Below are 21424 nucleotides of genomic sequence, written 5' to 3'. Positions count from 1 at the left end.
AGGACGGATTTAGCCCTGAGATGTTGGAAAAGGCCATGGGCTGATCTTTGAAAGCAGCTTTTGTTGGAGAGTCCTCAAACCAGTGGTTCCTAAATTGAATGTGCCCGAGAATCTCCTAGGGAGCTTATCAAGACAGGAGAGTCTAGCCGACATTGTGATTTAGCAGGTCTGAGTTATTATTACTTTTATATTCAGGAACCTGCGATTCTAGAAGCTTCCTGAGATAGTCTGATGCAGGTAGTCAGGGGATCACAGTTGGGAACAGATTATCCTAGATGGTTCGTTTCAGGTAGTTTTCTGCCTCAGGATGTTTGGAGGCAGAAGAACAGACTAGGATGAGTCCTCCTTAGTCAGTTTCAGACTCCGGAAATGGACTATTTGTGTTTTCAAAAAGGTATCAGCATATTTGGAAAGATTTCAAGAGATCATCCTAGTTCTAAGAATTTCAAGGGTACACATTTAATAATGTTGCCCTAGTGGACCTCTTCCCGCCCCTTCATGGGCCATACTATGTCTGTTGCAGCTATTTCACTCTGCCACTGTCGTGTGAAAGCGGCCTCCGACAATAAATGAACAGATGGTGCGGTGCTCCAAAAATACTTTATTTATCGAAATAGGTAGTGGGCTGGATTTGACACGCAGACCGTAGTTTGCCTATGCTCACTATAAAGGTTTGATACATTCTATTATTAATGTAATGGCTTGCAAATAATCTTCAATTAATTGGCAAAGTATTCGGTTTTTAATCAAGAACTATGTATATGCATCGTCTACAGTGCTTTTCAAAGAGTCTGCTAACAGAAGCAATGAAAACAAAATCTTGCGTTGAAATGCTGGTGTCATTTCAATGGCTCTTAAAGGAAAAGGTTTGCAGTGACAGAGATTGCCACCACGTTGTTCTAGGCTTTTGGGGGAGACATGGAAGTCAAAGTAAAGAACCAGGTCCACAGAAGCTTTGGAAGAACAAGAACAGACATTTGCCGAATTTTTTAAATTTCTGATCTTTCCCCTCTGTGACGCACTTGGTCTGGGCTTACGGCATAGTTTACCTCCCAAAGCATAGTCCATAGAAAGAACAGCTGTACTGAGCATTCTATAACCAGATGTTTATTGTTTAGCTCAATGGCTATTGACTTCGAGTTGCTTCTATCTTTTCTGAACTTCAGTGCCAAGGAAATGTGTCTCCTGACAAACTGATATGCTTCCTTTTATCAGATGACCCAGATTCCATATCGCTTTGCCCTTTGGCTCAGCTATCTGTGAGATTAGTGCTATACACAAGGTTTGGTCATTATAATGCTTTTCGTCTGCCTGGGAAATGCACTTTTTCCCTTGATGCTTGTTTTTCCCAAATGTCGATGATTCTCTTAAATGTTATTGTATAGGCGTCTGTCACTGTAAACTCCTTCAAATGTGTTTTAGATGTAGCTGAAATATAAACCAAATATTGTAAATAAAATGAACCGGGTCACCTTTGCATGGAGTGCTGCTTTTTCTGTAAAGGTCCTCCAAAAATAACATATATCTGATTATAAATAAACTGTTAAGTACTTTAGCAATACTGGAGGTTGCTGTAAATAAGGATATTATGGGGCAAGATAATGATCTTTAGTTCTAGAGTCAAGCATATCCAGTTCCAATCCCAGCTGTATCATCTTCTGCATGTGACTCAACTGCTCTGAGTCTCAGTTTCATTTCTGCAAAATGGGTATAAGAGCTGCACCCATTTGACAGAATGAAATAATCTAATGTACGTATACTGTATGCAGAGCACAAGGTCTGGTCTGTGATAAGTACTAACTCTACGTATAGCTATCATGGCATGCTTAATTTTAATTTTACAGGAGTGTGTCTGTCAAAATATAAGAAAAATATAAGAAAATACAGAAAACGTAAGACATGCTCCTTTTTCAGTATGAAGCCCTAAAAGCCCATCTGTGTGTTGCCGTTGGTTTTCAGTCTATCCTCATTTTTCTCTGCAATATTTTTGAGTGATTCCCGACTAAGTACGTGGAGCGTGACCTAATGTCTGAGGACGTTGTCAGCAAAGAGTCTGGACAGGAAAACTATCCAGAAGATCACACAGGAGTTCAAATATTTACCCACAACTTAAATTTTTCCAATGATTGAAACCATGGGGCCTGCTTTCCATTCTGTGCAATTCTGCTATTTTCCACACAGCTCGCCTATATCAGGGCTGGCAGCACTATTTAGCCTGTGTTATTTTATTGTCCTTTCTGGAAAGCCTGGTGAACTGGAGGGAAGGGTGAAATTGAAAGATCTTTTATGACCCAATCTTGGTTTTGTACATAGACCTAGTTATGCTAATGCTCCACAGTTATCCTGCTCTTCTCAACTCTCAGATTTAGACTATAGATTTATTTTTTTTTCTTTTAGTCTTTTTTTTTTTTTTTTGCTTGAAGATGTACTGACTGACAATAAAGCCCAAAGCGTTCGATCGACAGATTAGAACCACTGAAGTTGGGAAAAAAAGGCCACAACCACAGCAAGAAGCCCCAGGATTTTTAACAGGAAGGAAACTGGGAAATGACGAGAAGGTTCTACAGTGCGTGTCTTTAACGGCTTTAGCATCCTTTGTTTCTGGGTAAGGATGGCATTCATGGCTCCTTCCCATCGCCCAGGCCCCACCAGACGATACTGATAGGAGTTGCAGGGTCCAAAGTAGAGTTTCATGGCCAGTTTAGGATCTTTTAACACTAGAGAGAGGAGGTCCGGCTTGGCACCTATCTCTACGGCAAGCTCGTCCAAGTACTCGATGTAATTGGTCTGCAACATCTGGCTCATGCTCTCACCAAACCTTAATGAAGAAAGTAAGAAGGGCAGATTCACGGGATGTGCTAAGTTACATGCGAACGTTAGGCATGCAATAGCTATCGAATGGATGGGGGAATTTTGAGTGACTACCGGGTGGAAAGTGTCGGCTTATCTCAGTAGGAGGCGCCCATTTCAGATCGACTGTAGGCTGTCACATAAAGAGCCATGAATACACGTGGAAGTTCTAGGAATGTAACCAAATTTACCACCGTGATTCTTATTTGGTATTTACTCAGCAGAGTGCCCGCCCATCAGGATTGCTGCCAAGGTGCATGAGGTAACACAGATGCAAGCCTACCTCAGTGTCCCACACAGAGGAGACACTTAGGATTTGCTTGTTAAATTATTCAAGTACCTGGCACTCTGGTACTAGCATGCTCAACGAGTGTTAGATGGATTAGATTTGACCATGAGGTAACCCGTTCATGTGGTGTAACGCTCCAAGTCAACTTTCCAATGGCACTTGAACCTTCAGTTCACGCCAACCTCTTTTCTAATTTACTTGGATAGGCTATCCCCCAGCTCACTTTCCAGAGATAGGCTACTGCCACCATCATTGTCCCCATCCCATTTCCTCTCTAACACAGAGTGTGGGTGGCTTGAGAAGACGTGGAATCTAACATGGGCATCTTACAAAATTGAAATTAAGTCAAAGGGAAAATGCTCTGATTTGGTAAAATTTCTACTTTTAAGTCGTCAGTCCTTCAACTACTATATATAAGAGTCACCTAGGAAGAACGTGAAAATACAAATGTCCAGTCTCATCCGGAGATTCTGATTCAGTTGGTCTGGGCCGTGGCCCTGGTGTTTGCTTTTGTAACGAGCAACTAGATGGTTCTTACAGGTGGTTAGAGACCTATGCTTTGAGAAACACTGGCTCTAGGTAAAGAATTTTAAGAAACGCATTCTTACAGGTCAATCCTTTTTTTGTTCCTCTTGCTGATGTCTGCCATCATAGTCTTCTCTGAGGGCAAGGTGCACACGCCTAGAACAGGAAAGGCTGGTTGAGTCGTGGGTTTGATTCAATAGCTTTGCTTTGTCTAGTACTTGATTCCTACAATTAGACTCTGGCTGTTTACTGGTGTTACACCACTCAGGGCTGCTGCGTTGTTGAACTCCAGGGAGCACCACGCCCTGTGAGTTCTGTATGGTGCTGCGTTGAGCTACAGCATGAACTCTGAGATGGAGAGAGTAAGAGAAGAGTCTGGAGAAGGAAGGCAAGCCCATGGAAGAGTCGGGAAGCCATGCCAGGGGGCCTGAGCTCTATTCTGAAGGTGATGGGAAGCTGTGGGAGGGTTTTCTGTAGGAGGTGATAAGATGTGATTTGCTTTTGAAAAGATCCTTCTCGCTGCTGAATTTCAGAAAATGGGCTCCAGGGAAGTGAGTTTAAAGGCAGCAAGGCCAGTAAAGGGGCTGCTCCAGCAAGCCTGGTGAGAGATAGAGGAGTGCAGACTAATGCAGGGCAGTGGGATGGAAAAAGTAGGTTGATGCAAGAGTTACTATCGTGTGCTATGACCCCATACCCCATCCACAAGTGTCCCCTGAGCTTCAGACATGTTGAAAAACAGTTCCCCCTGGGTGTGGCATGTCATCAGACATCTCAGATTCAATAAGTCCCAAACTGAGCTCATCTTTGAAGCCCTCCTGCTCAGACTTGCATCTTTTTCTACACACCCCCTCTCTATTCACTACACTGATGTCCACCCAGGTTCCGTGGCCAGAGATTGGCAAGTCATCATTCTGGATTCCTCTCCCTTTCCTGCTCTTCCCACACTGAGCCAGTCAGTATGTCCTGCTGGTTTTATGCTTAACTACTTCTCACATGTATATCTTCTCCTCCCCTGGGTCTGGCTGCCTGGCTCAGGTTGCATCATATTTTAGTACAGGCTATTGCAGTAGCCTTCTTTCTGGTCTCTGAGACTCCATTCTTTTCTCCTTTCAAGTCTGCCTTCCACACAAATGCTGACATGATGTATCAGAAATGTAAATCTGATAATGTCTCTTCCTTGCTTATAGCCTTTCATTGGGTCCTCTGTCTGAAGAGCTTTCTAAAATGAAGATTCTGGGTCCTCGGGCCAGATTTAATCAGTCCTTAGGGACCCACCAGACGATTTTTGTTTGGAGCTAGGTTTGGGATGAGCCGCTCTACATTTTATATCCAGCTCCTTAACATGCCTTACAACGTTCTCATGTCCTGGTCCATGACGTGTCACATATCATGTTCTAGGAGTGTCAGACAGCCTGTTATTCTCCATGTGCATCCTGCCTTTGCCCTCTAGCTCAAGAGACTCCCTTTTCTGCACCTGAGAAATTCAGTCCTCTACAAAGTTTTCCTTCACCACACGCTCTCCCCTTGTCCCACCCTGCTGTTGTTACGCACCTTCTCTCTCTGTCCCACATACTCCATACATCCCTCCATCAAAGTATCGGTCTTATTATGTCAAACTGATCTGTTTAAACTTCTCTCTATCCCACCAGCTTCCAGCACAGGGCTAGGAATACAATGTGTTTTTGTTGAGCTGTGTTGACTCTTGGGTTGGTGAGAGAACAACCTTCTGAGCAGTAGAAAGTGCTACACAGATGCTGAGAGAGAAACCTTTCAATAATTTTATAACTTTGTAGGGATCTGTGAGGTTCAATTGCTTAGGTAGTAAGAGTTCATTTGGAGGGAAGTGCAGTGCAGACCATAGGTCTCTTGATTTTCACATATTCTGAGGAATTTGTAAACATCATATAGGTAAAATCAGGAATAATAGGTGTTTTCATTCTCAGCGGTTCTCGCATGAGTCAAAGAAAGGATAACATGTGCTTAACTTTGCACCAATCAAAATTCTCTGAATTTTCTAATAGTTCTAATTTTCTAAGAAATGATGGCAGATATTTATTACTGTTGTATCTCTATATTTGTTATTTGTGATGTCTCCACTAACTTTTCAGGATGTAAATCTTATGAGAACAGCCAAGGTAGGCAACCTCATCTAAACTCATTGTTGAGCAAACTCCACCAGGTATGACACCCTCAGCCACTCACTTGCCTACAGACTTACCTTTGAAAACTCTCGTCACCCAACGGGCTTGAAGTTCAACAGTTGGGAAAATGGAACCGAGGGGCTGGATGAGGCCAATGCAGGCAAGGGTTGGCTTCTCCAGCTGAGGAGGGAACACATATTTATACAGTGAGACCGCATTATCCTCTACTTTAACAAGTGAATCTTCAAGGAAGGGAAAAGAGCAAGTGTATCCTGTTGCAAAGACAATGGCATCAATGTCCTCCTCCACCGTCCCATCCTCAAAGATGGCAGCAGTTTCTGTGAGTTCTGTCACTCTGGATTTCACCTTGATGGCTCCACAGAGTATACGGCTTGGAAGATCGTCATTTACTACTGGTTCTTTCATAAGGTATCTGAAACACACCGAAGAAAACATTCAGAAGGACCATTTAGTGAGGAGTCTGGGACCCTCTTGATGTTTTATGGGGTTGGCTCTGTAAATCAAGACGTTTCTCAAATATCCATAAAACTTTCTAATTTGATTAGGTGTCCTGGCCCATGCCTTACTATCTGACCTTATTTCCGTGTCACCAATCTCTCCTCTCAACACAGGAAAACATGTAGGTGATGGGGGTAAACGATATTCCAAAACAGGAAGCATCCCCAGTGACTTAGACAAAATGGCAGTGCCTGTGATCAATCCCTGACTATTCCAGTGGTTATTATCCTATTGACATTTCGACCATTCTTTTATGTTTTCCACCTTTCATTATCTAACTGTTAATCTCTATCTGATCATAAGTAAGGAAGGGGAAATTTGTGAAGTTCTCATTAGTTTTGAAACTTAGTAAGGGATCAGTGTAGAAATTAATGTATAGAATTAAGTTTGAAGATATTTGTTAATTCCAAATACTCATAAGTCTCATATACGGTGATAGCATGGGTGATAAAGCAAAGTCTGCTTGTATTTCTTAAATTCTTTTTTGTAGATTTGAGAACCATGTTAAAAAACTATAAGACAATACACGCCACATGTATCTGATCTCAGAATACAGTAGTCACATGGCATTGGTAGAAATATTCCAAAGCTCCTCTGCCTTTTTTTTTTGAAGGGAAGGAGCCTGCTATCAATCAAATTAAAATAATCATATATAATGTTTGCTTGTGTTTATAAGGTCAGTGATGTATAACTTTGAGATGAACAGAGATTTTTTTTTTTGCCCATGGGAAGAACCCTCATGATATACAGAGTTAGCAAAGCATGAGTTATCAGATGGAGAATTTGGCACATGTTTCCCATGACAACCCACTGAAAGGAAGGCCAGAGTCTCTTAAAGCAGCCCTGCTGATGTGGAACAGCTCTGGGTATTAGAAAGTTCCTTCCCTGATCTATTATGCTTTTTGGAGCAGCTCATCCCATTTCTACTTGATCTTCTTAAGTATTTACTTTTCTACAGACACACCGAACAAATTTGGCATTCAACCTCCAGGACCTATATGATACCTATACTGTTAGGTTGTGGCTTGAACTACCATGTTGGTTCTTTGCAAAGAGAGGCACTTCTGACAACCTTACTTACCAATGAGTATGCCATAAAAAAAGCAAAATAACTCTACCTGTTTTGAGGCTCAAGGGCATAATTTTCATGGTTGAACCACTGGTTCATCTTTCGTTCCATCATCCACTTTTGTAGTGTTCGTGGCAGGACGTTTTGGAGCATGGACCTAAATCGGGTGTGAAACACTACGTCCCAGGGATAGCCACATTCAGAGACACGGCTGATGACCCAGGAACCATTTTTGGTACTGATAAATACCTGTAAGCAAAGAGGAATACCATTTACGTTAGGGCATTGTCCCTTTTGGGAGGACACTACTGGGTAGGTGACACATCATGTGTACAGCCCCAGAATTTGCTGAAATGTTCTGTTTTAAAGATGACCTCCAAGCAAAGCACCTTCTAGTTTTCACTGGTCTGTGGCAAGTTTATAAAAGGGGTACCCCATGGTATATACACCAATAGAGGAAGACGGCACCAGTCTTGAGAACTCGTATGGAAACACGAGGAAATCTTTGGGCTAATACCCATCGTAAAATAAACACAACTCTACTGTGTTTATAGTTGTGGTTCGATGCTTCTTCCCTCCTCTCGTCTTTTCCACCCACCCAAGTTTCTTTGATAGTGAAGGTGAATAGTTATAACCCTAAATGTATGGTTTATTTCCTAAATGTATGGTTACAGCCCAGTGACTATGTAGACGTAAAGGTATGGATCTCTGTTTACCTGGAGTAGGAATAACAAGGTGAATCAGCTTCCTCCCGTACTTAAAAGAATGTTTCACATATTCTAAAAGTTAAGAACTCTGAACTTAGACTGTGATTCCCAGTCTCTTCAAATGCACACCTGAATCCTCGTTCAGATGTATTTTTCACCTTGCTTACTCAGATTTCTCTCACTTTCAAAATGTGTTTTGAAATATACATAAAAATACATGTTCAAATATGTATTTTGCCTTGCTTGCTGTTACTTCCCCATTGTCCAAGTGCATATTTGAATTGTTTCTAAAAATTTTATTTACCATCCTATGAGTTCGATTGCGTAAGGCTGTCCCAGATAAACACTTAGATATGACTTCACTTGTAAGGAAATCGATTCACTTAAGTGTTTGAGATCATGGGCTGTAGACCCAAGACCCTGGATCTAGACTGCCTGGATTTGTATCCCAGCCTTGCTACTTACTAGCTGTAATGTCTTGGGCAAGTTATTTCAACCTCTCTGTGCCTCAGTTTCTCTCTCTGCAAAATGGGGGTAATAACAGTACCTGCCTCACAGGATTGTTGTGCAGATCGAGTGAGATGATACATGAGTATATAAAGCATTTAAGCTATTGCCTGCTAGCTATTATTACTTTGTGAATGTAGGCTGGAGGAGAGGAGTTTCAGGTACTGTCACACATCTGGGATAAGCCAGAATTTGGAGACAAATTTTGCTGGGAAGGACCTCAACTCCTTAGCTTGTGAAGTAGCACTTATGCAAAACAGTGTCGCATTGTTGGTCTGTGCATGGTGATATGCTTATGTCCAATTGTTCCCTGCTGTTGCCCTTATGTTGACTTGACTGTGCGTTGATTAGGTATTATACTTCAATATTTCCATGAGTGTCTCTTTCCTTTACTGTCTCCGCCTCTTCCTTGGCCCTGACCAATAGGTGACTCTGACAGGTACCAGTGTAACCCCTTCACTAACCTGCTGGGGAGGCACTGTGTTTGTTTATCACATTTGCTGCTTTCAAGTCCAGAAAATGTGAGACTCAGGATGGAATGGTTGTGCTAGTTGGGGCCATGGTCGTGGTAAGTCTTGTGAAGTCAGAAGATGCCGGGCTGAGGAGCCTAGTGTTTAAGTGACAGGGTCCCTGGGTCCAGGCCTGCTGGGAGGGAAGGCTTTGGAGAAAGGAACCCTAGCGATTTTCCTGTCTTTGCTGAGGTCTGTCCCAACTATCGCCATCTGCATTATTGGCATCTCGTAATGCTTGATTCCTTGGCAGCTCAGTCTTGTCATTCCTGAGCAGGGGCAAAGGTGACAGTGGTTGGAAGGCCTCAGCATGCACCTAAATACCTGGGATCTTGGTTGGGAGTCTTACAGTCGAATTCATCTTTTTTTCAGGGCCCTTGGATAACCAGTGATTATTTACATTTCAAACATAATTCAAGTATGCACTAAATTTCTAAATGACACTCCCCAAAATATGAACAGATCAACTTCTCACTAAGGGCCCTGGGTAGAAACAAGGCCTCTTAGGCTGGAAGTCACCTGGTCCAAGCTTCACTTTTAAAAAGTGAGAGAACCATATCCCGGAGAAAGGAAATGCCGCATTCTAGGGCACACAGTTGAAAGTGGCAGACCTGGGAGGTAAACTCTGGCTTCTTGACTCCCAGAGTGTCTATGGTACCACACTGAGCAACCAAACAACCAATTAATGAGTAATGGAGCCTTGATGCCACAGCTCAGAGTTTTCAGTATGTCCTCCGCTTTCCTCTCCTCCATGGTACAAGGTCAACAGAGAGCACTGCACCTGAGCAGCCTTCTTACTCAGCTCCACTGCGATATCTGAGGCCGAGTTTCCTAATCCGATCACCAGGATGTGTTTCCCCTCAAATCCTTCTGGGTGCTTGTATTGGCGGCTATGGAAATACTGGCCTTTGAACTTCTCAATACCTTCAGGAGAAAAAAGAGAGAAGCCTGTCAACTTGGTCAAGTTAATGTCAGTCAAACGGCATCGTCAGCGTTTCCTTTCTAGGGTCAATCATTTGTTTGGCCTCTTCCCCGCTTAGGGGAGTTGCAATAGCAAGGCCAGACAGCGAACTCCACGTATAAAGCATATAAGAGCCGTTAAGCTATGGTCCAGGAGCAAAAGAGTTTCCAGGAACTCTCCTCAGGAACCCTGTCCGGTGGGCAGGGTTCTGTGGAAAAGGCTGCAGGGAGAGAACAGAGTCACAGGTATTTGGCAGGGTGGAAAAAGGCCAAGGCAGGACATGGCGACAATGGCCTGTCCACCAGAGAGTCAGTGTAGGTGAGAATTCCCTGAAATGCTGACTTTGGAGGAGGTTAGCTGAACTCCCTGTGTAACGAAGACCCAGAGAGGTCAGTAGAAACAAAGATGGCACTGGGAGTCTTTTGTCCTTCTAGCTCTATCCCGACCTTACTATTGTCCCCAAGTTGCAGCCGCTGATTCTGCCTGTCGATCCAAACTGCATATGAAGTGCCTAGACACCTACTCCACAAAGCTGGGGATCCCCGGCCTCACCTGGAAATGACTCCAGGGGGATGTGAGGGGCAATGTGATGGCCACTGCAAACCATCACCGCGTCGAAGACAGCCCTTTGCTCCTCGCCTTTGGTCTCGGTGACAACCTCCCATTGGCCAGAGGACGAGAAATCAGAGCGTTGTTTCACACTGAGGACAGTTGTCTTAAATAAAAACAGAGAAGACACCACAGGGACTTAATCTGGCATCATTACAGGGGCCCAGGAGTAGGGATGGGTAGAGTGCCGTGTGTTATTCCATTGAGGTTCCGTTTGAATCCGTTTCAAGTCAGTTACAGCAAAGACTTCTAAGCATGCCTTTCCCACTCTTCTTTGGCAGGGAGCTACCCAGGACGTAGCTGCTTTGTGCGAGAGGCCAGATCAGCAGTGGGAACCGGTCAGTTAAGGACTGAGTAAGAACTGGGGCGAAATGCAAGGTAAGCTCTGGGCGACGTGCAAACACATGTTTACCATTCAAGTGATCACACAGTCTGTATTTACCAAGAAACTTGTATGTGTCCCCTCTCTGTGCAGACTAAGCACCGTGCCCTAAGCACTTTGCATACTGCCCGGTACCTTGCCAGCACTCCACGGATGGCAGTTGTTCATGTTTCGTATTTTTAAAGCAGAGTCCATCATGTCCATGGTCTGATTTGGATGAAATAATTTATTGGTTCATTAATATCTTAGAAATGTAGCTCACAGTCTGGAGGTCTGTGAGTTTTTAAAGGTATACTTAAAGGTCGTATGTTTGCTGTATTTAAGTAACAATGTCAAACAGAAGCAAAGCTTGTCTCACTTTTCGGGGGATGGCATGCTTCTCTTGTTTGCAAGTACCTGAATCTCTTATACATGCTTTTCAATTTTCACATATTTTTCGAAATATGGCATTGGCAATGTTTGAGGTTGTTCACATTTGAAAACGTATATGGGATATTAATAGAAAGCGTATGAAAATGTCTGGGCGTTTTCAGCGGAGAGTCAAGATGGCAGAGCTGTAGTCCAGGGTAGTATGTGAATGAAAGTACTGTGGCTTCTTGCTGTTCAAAAGGCAGTTCAAGGACTGGTACCTTCAGTATCTCTTGGGAGTTGATTAGAAATGTAACAGAGCCCTTTCCAGTTAGAGCTGACCCTTGCCATCTTTCGGCTTATCCCAACTCGGAGACCCATAGATAGAAATCAGTTTTCCTAGCCCCTCTGCAACCTCCAGAAACCAATGACAGCCATAAGACAAACAATTCTAACATGATCTTTGAAAGAACAGATTATGTACATTATGTATTGTAAGAGGGCAATATTTCTGTTAAATAGATTGATAGCTAAGTGGACAAAGACCTATAAAATCTTCTGGTATAAAGAATCTATCATTCATAGGATGGATGTACCAGGAATTGGGGGAAAAAACTACATTAGATGGAACTGGGCATTTTAATGGTATTTACAAATACAGATTTTCACCCAAATCAACTACTACTGTGTTTCCTTAAAAATAAGACCTAGCCAGAAAATCAGCTCTAATGTGTCTTTTGGAGCAAAAATTAATATAAGACCCGGTCTTATTTTACTACCATACAAGACTGGGTCTAATATAATATGATATGATATGATATAATATAATATAATATAATATAATATAATATAATATAATATAATATAATATAATAATACAATACTGGATCTTATATTAATTTTTGCTCCACAAGATGCATTAGAGCTGATTGTCTGGCTAGGTCTTATTTTCGGGGAAACACATATAAATTAACTTATGAACCTGGGACAAAACTAAAATTACTGAGAAAATGAGATGTGTTAACAAACTAATCTCCACTAAGAGTTATTTATTCAGAGTTCTAATTTAAATTTTATTTCTTAAGCACAATTACTAGTTCTCAGAGTAAAGGTTATTGATAAAAATTCAGCAGACATGGCTAGTGAGCATATTGGCTTTTTTTCTTGTTGATTAATTGTTTTCGAGAAAGCACAGGGAAAATAGTTCTAATTGTATTTCAAAATGATCTGCCCCTCTTTATCTTGCTAGAGAGTGCATCTAGAAAAAAATAATTAGCAAAAGTAGTTTCTACAGACTTCTTAGATGAATGGAGAACTGTCAGTTTATTTAACACATTTTTCTAAAAAATGCTGTTTCTATAGAGAAGGTAAGAAAATGAAATATCAGTTTGGTGTTTTCCATATGTCTTTTAAGGGACATGAGGGTATGACCCTTCAGTGGTTATAAATATTACTTTAAATGCAGTTTAACCATCAATATAGCCAATCATCAAAACCTTTACTTTTAACAGATGATTTTTCTTTTAATGTGTATGATCTATGATATCAAGGGTAATTATGGAGGTCTTGTGTCGTGCTCTGATCTTTCAGCAAACCATCGGATTAGAATAATTTGTTTTGTTCACAAGTACTTTCAGTACCAGAGTAACTTCTTTATTTAAACGTGATCTGAACTAATGTAGAGAAAACCATTCCCTCGACCCCCACCCTCCCAAATTAAATACCTGGAATTGAATATATTTTAGAAGATCAAACTTTTGGGCAAAAATCCTGAAATATTCCAGGAGCTTAGAATTGTGCAGGAAGTTTGGAAAATCTTCAGGCATTGGAAAGTCACTGAAACAGGACATTTCTTTGCTGGTGTTGGTGATGACAGATTGATAGATACTCGCTCGGCCATCTTCAACGTTTTCCTAAAGGATCAAATAAGAGAGTGATGATCATACATTAAAAAAAAAAAAAAAAATCCCTGGGTATCCTGCTCTTCTCTCTAAATTTCACCCCTGGGTGATTTGATCCTCTTTCATTGCTGTCGTGTGATTGAAATGTCTGGGTGATGAGGTCAGAGTGCGTGTTCCACGATCCTGTGTGATAGATAGCACGTAGGTGGGGCCTCCCAGTGTCACTCACTGGAGGGGTTATTGCCATTGGTGGGTTTGGAAGTGGGAACAATCCTTCTTTGGGTATATTTAGCATCCCAGGTCTCTGACTTTTTAATGTCAGTCATTGTGACAACCAGCCTCTTACTGAAACTCCCCCTGGTGAGGCTATGCCCACCTTCCACCTCTTTAGGAACCAATAAACCCTGGGACAATGGTCAGAGAACATAATAGAGAATTTCAATTAAAATGAGTACTTTTGGGGGCAGGGAGTTTTCCCATGTTGATTTGAACCCCCTGCCTTCACTTTATGCAAATCGACCTTGGTCCAGTGATGAAAGTGAGCAGCATTGATACCAATCAAACCTTAAACTTGATTTGAAATGTTAGTGGGTGTGCTTTGTAAAACAGGAGGCAACATGTGCTGTTGCTGTGGTTGAGTTTATAATTTCCTCTACAAGAAGTGCTCTGCTTGATGATAATATCTGTTATGTTAAATCATGAAAAGAGCCAAGGACGGTGATTCGTTGTCCCTGATATCATATCAGCCTGTTATCAAAGAGGCTTTTAGAGGACAATTTAAATAATGCTATCCAAGAACTCCTTAATAGATGCTTCTGCCTAGGCAGAGACTAAGGCATCATCCAGGCAAAGAGTAGTTTCTATTATGATTCAGCATTAAAGAGGGTTTTTGAAAAAACATGGAAGGGTTATCGGAGCTCGCTGATTAATTGAAATAAATTACTTAATCAGACATAAACAGCACTATAGTCTCTTCCACAGAAGAGTAAATAAAGTAAATATTTACCTGTAATCCCATGACCACAATAATCAATTGTCCATGTTCTTTTCTCATCCTTATTCATAGAAAATCATTACTTTCCTGCCAACCTTTAGCTCAAGGCTTCTGCGATTTTTGGCAACACAGAAAGAGACAGCCTGGACTAGCAGAAGGAGTGTGGTCTTTGGAGTTAGACACAGTTTTAAATTTGTCTCTTTCAGTCTGTGTGAGCCTGGGCCAGAGCAGTCCCCTGAGCTGTGAAACATGGATGCAGTAGATGCTGAGTAGTGGTACATATGGTTATTGGGGAGGAAGTTCTAAGTTTTAGCAAAGCTGTCAGCTACAGCTCACTGTTCACGGCAGTATAAGAAAAGCACCTTGGGGAGTGGATCTGAAACCAAAGTAACTGATCCAGGCACACTCACGCTCACACTTGAGTTTTCTGATTTTTTCAGTACAAGAGGTTGTACTTGATTTTGTTGAACAAACTAAACAGAGTCTGGAGGCTTTGCTAGAAATAAATGATAAAGATTTTTTTTCCAAGGGTCTTAGGGTTTGCAAACAGGAAACACAACTAGGCAATACCCAGAGTGTTCCGAAGAAGAAAGAAAAGCTAAGAGTTATAGTAAAAGGTTAATTCTTGAGAAGAATCAGTCCTGCATTCTTAGCCTCTGGATTGATTCAAGGTGGTAATTCTCTAGATGACCAGTGGTCTGGGTAATGGACCCCAGGTGGTCTGGATGCATGAATATTCTTTCCTTAGTCCACCAGAGGGAGTAATCATAGGATTATCTGGAGGTTTGATGTATGTCCAGGACTGGCAAGTTCAAAAGTTTAAATTCCCAGGCTAGTCAGAACAAAACAGTATTGTTTCCTCATACCTCAACCTACTTCATTTTAGTAACTTAGCAGCTTGACTATAGTGACTCATTTTATTTCTTCACTCTATACCTCAGTTTCAAAGAGTTAAAAAAGAGTAAACTGTGAGATTTTGCCATATCATATATATATATATATATATATATATATATATATATATATATATATATATATATATATATATTTCTTCCTCTCTTTCTTTCCCATATATCTGTCCATTTATCCATCCATCCATCTATTCACTCATGCCAACTCAGGTCAGGAGTCAAATGCCTTTTCCAGGGGGACCGTGTTTATCTTTCCTAGTCCGGAATCAAGGCTCAGATGATAACTTTTTTGCAATTCCAAATGGTTTGGTAAACGCTAGTCAGATTAGGGTATGGCAGCTTTCTAGGTGATTAGAGTCTGGTGTGGTGTTTATTGTTAACTGTATGTAAGTGTTAGAATGCAAAGGGAGTTTCTATTTAAAAAATGAAGTGATTTCTGTCTCATACACAAAGGACACAATGTTCTGAACTCTGGATGAATAAATCATGATAGTTTTATTTTCAAACACTAGCTTCAAATTGCGTAATACTAGAGTCACACCAATTGTGTAAACTATTTCTCGATGTTTCAGCCTGATTGAACACAGTATTCTTGGCAAGACTGAGTGTCTATGAGTTTCTTATCCCACCAAGTTCTCAAACTCAGAAATATTTCATCAAGCAAAAAATACTAATTTTTTTCAAGACCAGATAATTTTATAAGTAGTACCTTTTATAAGTAGAGTTAAACATCAGGGCTTTGGAATCAGACTGGGTTAATATTCTACTTCTACTACTTTTAATGGCTTTATAACCACGAGCAACTTACATTAAGTCAGTTTCCTCATTTTCTCCTGTAAAATGGGGCCCATTAATAATTCCAACATCACACAATTTTTATGAGGCTTTGATTAGTTTCGATAAAATACTTAGCACAATGCTTGGCTCTAATTAAGTGCTCAGTACATGTTTGCTCTGTTGCTATTATTTTGGGCCACTAGAGTTAATCTTACTCAATCTGGCATGGTTTAAACTAAGATTGACTGTTACACAATAGCCAACATATTAGTTTCTTCAAGTGCCAATACATTGGCTTCGAAGTGTGGTTGGTTTCTCTGTCAGGTCAATTTTAACTAATGAGAAGAACTGGTTCTGGTGTCTGCGACCCTCTGATAATTTCAGAGTTAGGGCAAGGTTTTCCTGTCAGGTTTTGCTTTTGTGGTTTGTCAACAATTGGTGATGACATTACAATTCTCGTTCAAATTGGTTTGGAATATTGGATCTTGGGGGAGTCACATTTTAAGACAGAAAGTGATATTTCAGCTCAAATCTAGTCAAAGGAAACCAAGATAGATGTTAGAGACTATTATATGAAGAGTAATTAAAATAAGCCGAGTACAGGTGACTCTTGAATAACATGGGTTTGAACTGCCTGGGGCCACTTATACATCGCTTCTCCCCCCCCCAATAAATACGTACAATACTATAAATGTATTTTCTCTTCCTTATGCTTTTCTTAACATTTTCTTTTCTCTAACTTACTTTATTATAAGAATACAGCATATAATGCATGTAATACCCAAAATATGTTAATTGACTATTTATGTTTTAGGGAAGGCTTCCCGTCAACAGTAGGGTATTATTATTGTAAGGTAAGTTTTTGGGGAATCAAAAGTTATATGTAGATTTTATACTGCGTGGGGGTTGCCCCCCCCCCCAACCACTACTCAAGGATCAAGTGTATATGTAGCTGGAAAAAGATTTATTTATATCCAAATGTAAAACAATGCAAAAACAAAAGACATAAAAAAACCCACAAAAGCAATGTATATTGGTAACTTCCCTCTGAACACAGGTGTCAGGAGCAGTGAAGGAGACAGAGCAGGTTAGTGGCTGAAGGGAGATCATGCTTTTCTCTCTCAGTACCTCAGGAAAGTTATTACGTCGGAGGGCTCAGGAATCTGACAGACCTTCATTTGTGTTGTTTTTCTACCACTTGTGTTCCCTTGGGCAAGTTGTTTATCCTTAAACTTAGTTCCTTCTATGTAAGTGGGAATAATTATAATACCTACTTCCTGGGAGTATTGTGAAGAAAAATGAGACGATACATTGCAAGTGCTTCCCATTACTGGAAAAAGTGTTAAAAATATATGTTAATTAACCACCCATCCCATATTCCAAAACTGCCACTAGGGGGTGATGGAGAACATTTAGGAAGAATTCAGCACCTCTGAGCAGGGCATGAAAGAAGGACCCCCCCCCCCCTTTTTCTTTTTTTTTAAGTTTATTGGGGTGACAATTGTTAGTCAAGTTACATAGATTTCAGGTGTACAATTCTGTGCTACATCACCTATATGTCACACTGTGTGTTCACCACCCAGAGTCAGTTCTCCTTCCATCGCCATATATTTGATCCTTTTTACCCTCATCTACCACCACCCTCCCCCCTTACCCTCTGGTAACCACTAAACTTTTGTCTGTGTCTATGAGTTTTTGTTTCTTCATTTGTTTGTCTTGTTCCTTTGTTGTAAAACTGAAAACACCAAAGGGACAAGGAATCTTAGGTTTTGTTTTAACTTATCACCACTAAATGAGTTATGTGATCTTAGAAAGATTATGTTTGAATATAGAAATTGAAGAATAACCAACCTATTTGCAAAGTCGATTCTAGATGGTAGAGTGGTGCAGCGGCAGAGTCGCCCTGGGCCTGGGTGTGGAGGCTCCCAGCATCCTTTTCAGTACCCCCTCCCTCGGCAGTCCAGTCTCCGGGTACTCAAGTCCTTCCTAGGACCCTCTGTGAAATTTTGCCTTATTGTATGTCTCACTCTGCAGGGAGCTTCGTTGTCTTCTTTGGGTAGAGAACATTGTTTACATTTCTCTGTTGGCTTCAGTTGTAAGACAGGTTTGAAATATGATAGTGTTACAGTTTCCAGGGAGTTCTATACTTAACCATTTTATATCTAATACGGCTTAATTAATTTAAATTTTAATCTAACTTTTCCCAATCCATAGGAAGTTTCTCTCATTCTGAAATGTTAGACACCAGGAATAGGATAGCAAGAGAAATATTTTGGGGCAGAAAGTACCTTCCTGGAATTCATCAAGTCATATTTTTGACAAATCCCTCAAAATAACTCTCACCTCTTCTGCTGCCGAATTAATGATAATCAAGTAAGGGACATTTGCCTCTTTGACAGGAAATCCCAAATAAAACTAAATAGTGACAAATTTATTATTAAATAGAAATTTGTTACAATTAAACATTTATTCCTGAAGTTAAAAATTCTATGTGGGGGATAAAATCCCAGATGGAATCTATAGGTAAACTGAGAGTGGACAAAAATGACACATCTTTGATTACGATAGAAATGACTACCTTGTTGTGTCACCCTCTCAGGAAAAGCTATAATGAGTCTAAGGACCAGTTGTTAGTAAGAAATGAATGTGATCCAACTGTTTTTCCAGTTTCCTCTCTGCAAAGTTTCTTGTCCTATGTAAGTACCAACATCTCTATCGTTAGCTCTGGCTATGCTTAAATCATTGGATGAATAGATTTTAAAAATTGGTATTCATGCAATTTTTGCCAAACTTGTCTCCTCACAGGAATTATGTGGGACTCTAAAGAAGATGTACATATATACAATGGATTATTTCTCAGCCATAAGAAAAGATGAAATAGTGCCATTTATGACAACATGGATGGGTCTTGAGATCATCCTGCTAAGCGAAATAAGTCAGAAAAAGTCGAGACCTTTATGATTTCACTCATATGTGGGATATAAAGCTGAAAGCAACAAACAAAGAAGACAAACAAACCAAAACTCATAGACACAGACAACAGTATAGTGGTTACCAGAGGGAAAGGGGGGTAGAAAAGGGTCAAGGGGGTCAAATATATAGTGACGGAAGGACATTTGACTTTGGGTGGTGAGCACACAATGCAATATACAGATGATATATTATAGAAATGTACACTTGAAACCTATATAATTTTATTAACTAATGTCACCCCAATACATTTAATAAAAATGTGCTAAAAAATAAAAAATACTTTGTTAGGGGAAAAAAAAGTAGATTCCCCTCCTCAGGAGATTTTGACTCAGGAATTCTGGGCTCGTGTTCAAAATTCAGTAATTTAAGGAACCCTCCAGGTGTATCTTACATACATTTAAGAAGCTGGATGTCAAACAATGCCCTTTGGCATGCAATTCAGTTTGAAGTGGCAAAGCACATGAGCCAATGTCCTCACCATCCCCCAACTGGGGGGAGAACACTTGGGATGGCCTCTGCTGATACGAGTCTGTGCTTCATGCTCTGATCCCTTTTGCTTTTCTCTGGGGTATCCTGACCTGTTTTAATCCCCCCCACCCGCCCCAGATGTACTTGATATGTAATCTTCAAGTTGTCACTGTTGAGTTCTGAGCTGAAATTTTGCTTAACCTCAGAGAATGGTTGTAAGTAGGTACTTGGCTGTATAGGAATTACAGAGACCCAGGTTTGAAAGCCAGTTCCCCCAGCTGTGAACCATGACCAAATCACTGACTCTCTCTCTCAGTGTCTGTTTGCTTTTCTATAAAATACAAACGTAGTTGTTGTAGCGAATGATAACTTTACTAGAAGTTTGCACTTTGTGATAATTTTTTTGTTCGAATTAATCTTTCTTAATCTTCAAAATAACACTGAGATCATTATACTTTCCATCATTATCCCATTATACAGCTGAGAAAATGAAGACAGCGGGGTGTAAATAACTTGTCCAAGATCTCACACCTAGAAGGTGGCAAGTTAGTACTTACTCGAAAGATTGTGGGAAGGAATAATTATAAATCTTTACAGCGATCCATCTATGTACCTTTCTCATTTTTATACAAATTCTGAAGGACAGCTCGCATTGCCACTATTTGGGTTTGGCTAATAGCATGGATTTAATGAACAGAATATATTTAATACTACAGTTAAAGAATTTCCCAGAGGGTACGTCAGTAAAGCAAAGCAAACAAACACAGTTTATTTGTCAGAGAAAAGTAAAAGTCACTAGTAATAAGAGTACACGCTGTAAAAAAGCATTTGCTCAATGATTTGGAATAAAAGTGGTGTCTTGAAAAAACCCCTTGTCACTTCTATTTTGTAAAATGCCCTCTACTAGTGTTAGCATAATGCTTTGAGAACAACAAACATGTGGGCTGCGAGACAGTGGATGGAGCCCTAAGAAAGAGACCCTTCACATGCCTGTAAACACCTGGGAGAGATGCCAGCTGATTTCTTCAGTTCCTGTACAGATTCATGGAGTAAATCCGATCAAAGCTGCTTAGGGAAACCCTCACTAGGGGTCATCAACAGCTACTGTGATTCCCCGAAAATAAGACCTAACAGGAAAATAAGCCCCAGCATGATTTGTCAGGGTGACATCCCCTGAACATAAGCCCTAATGTGTCTTTTAGACAAAAATTAATATAAGACCCGGTCTTATTTTCGGGGAAACACAGTATGATTCACCATGCAATCGCAGAACAACCCGTTCAATAAATGAGATCTCACGTACCATGAACCGCCATAGTCCTCCGATATCTTTAGTCCTCTCAAAGCAAGTGGGCTCAAGTCCTTCATCCACACAGCACTTCAGAGAGATCAGGCCACTGACCCCAGCTCCAATCACTGCCACCTTCTTTGCCATGGTCTCTTGTCCAGGAGTTGATCAGTCAATGCTCCCACACTTGGGCAAAAGGTAAGAGAGTCCTTATGGTGTGGTCAGGTAAACGGGCTTTGACTGCTAAAACAGTGGTAATTTAATAAGCGGCACGAATTCAGTAATTCACGGAATCTCACTAGTCAGATTCCCAAGTCTCACCCACTTTGCACAAGCCTTTTTTAGAAAGTCTTGATGTACCATTGAAATGCAACACAACCCATTTAACCAAGCCCAACGATTCAATCACATAGTATAGGGAGGTTAGCCAAATCTAATTAAGGTCTTATAATTGAGAGCTTTAGTGTTTAGAGCTGAGTTTTTCCTGGTCCACTTCTTTCCCCCTGTCATCCTTACCTTTGTTGCCTTGTGACGCAGTCTCTCTGTCACAGTTGTGTTCTTGTTGGTTGTGTGCTGGGAGGCAGTCAGAAGGGTTTTAAAAGTTGGAAGAGGCTGTGAGAAATGGAAAGTGCTTCTGAGAAATGGGAGGAGCCTCTCCATCCTTCAGCTTTCTGCCAGCAGAAACTCAAAGGAGTG

General features: G+C 40.8%; 2 protein-coding genes across 3 annotated transcripts in view; one reads left to right on the top strand and one right to left on the bottom strand.

The window, feature by feature from the left end:
- The window catches only part of LOC141569370 (uncharacterized), a 172059-nt gene that overhangs the window by 83741 nt on the left and 66894 nt on the right, over nt 1–21424 (top strand). Inside the window, exon 3 of the mRNA XM_074322325.2 lies at nt 10968–11064. The gene's annotated coding sequence lies outside the window, so the exon portion shown is untranslated. The remainder of the gene's footprint in view (nt 1–10967; nt 11065–21424) is intronic.
- FMO2 (flavin containing dimethylaniline monoxygenase 2) lies at nt 582–21300 on the bottom strand. Of its 2 annotated transcripts, none has more exons than XM_019745738.3 (9): nt 21245–21300; nt 20744–20971; nt 13141–13329; nt 10630–10792; nt 9898–10040; nt 7443–7642; nt 5883–6238; nt 3748–3820; nt 582–2818 (listed from the first exon to the last, which is right to left on the bottom strand). In XM_019745738.3, exons 2-9 carry the CDS (start codon nt 20873–20875, stop codon nt 2467–2469), a joined length of 1608 nt encoding a protein of 535 aa, XP_019601297.3. In that variant the 5' UTR covers nt 20876–20971; nt 21245–21300; the 3' UTR covers nt 582–2466. The 2 variants fall into 2 exon arrangements, with proteins under 2 accessions (XP_019601297.3, XP_019602097.3); XM_019746538.3 differs by having other exon boundaries at nt 20744–20914.

The sequence above is a fragment of the Rhinolophus sinicus genome, chromosome 11 (assembly GCF_057876585.1).
Source record: "Rhinolophus sinicus isolate RSI-liver-muscle chromosome 11, RSI-T2T, whole genome shotgun sequence".
NCBI classification, from domain to species: Eukaryota; Metazoa; Chordata; class Mammalia; order Chiroptera; family Rhinolophidae; genus Rhinolophus; species Rhinolophus sinicus.
This window is presented reverse-complemented; position numbering and strand designations above follow the sequence as displayed.

Bases quoted from the DNA above. Each gene is read 5' to 3' on its own strand.
- FMO2 (XM_019745738.3), bottom strand. From the start codon at position 20,875: ATGGCAAAGAAGGTGGCAGTGATTGGAGCTGGGGTCAGTGGCCTGATC. The intron at 10,041-10,629 runs GTGAGGCCGGGG...TTTCTCCTGAAG, and splicing joins CCCCCTGGAGTCATTTCCAG to GTATTGAGAAGTTCAAAGGC. The intron at 7,643-9,897 runs GTGCAGTGCTCT...CTTTGCTTACAG, and splicing joins TGAGTAAGAAGGCTGCTCAG to GTATTTATCAGTACCAAAAA.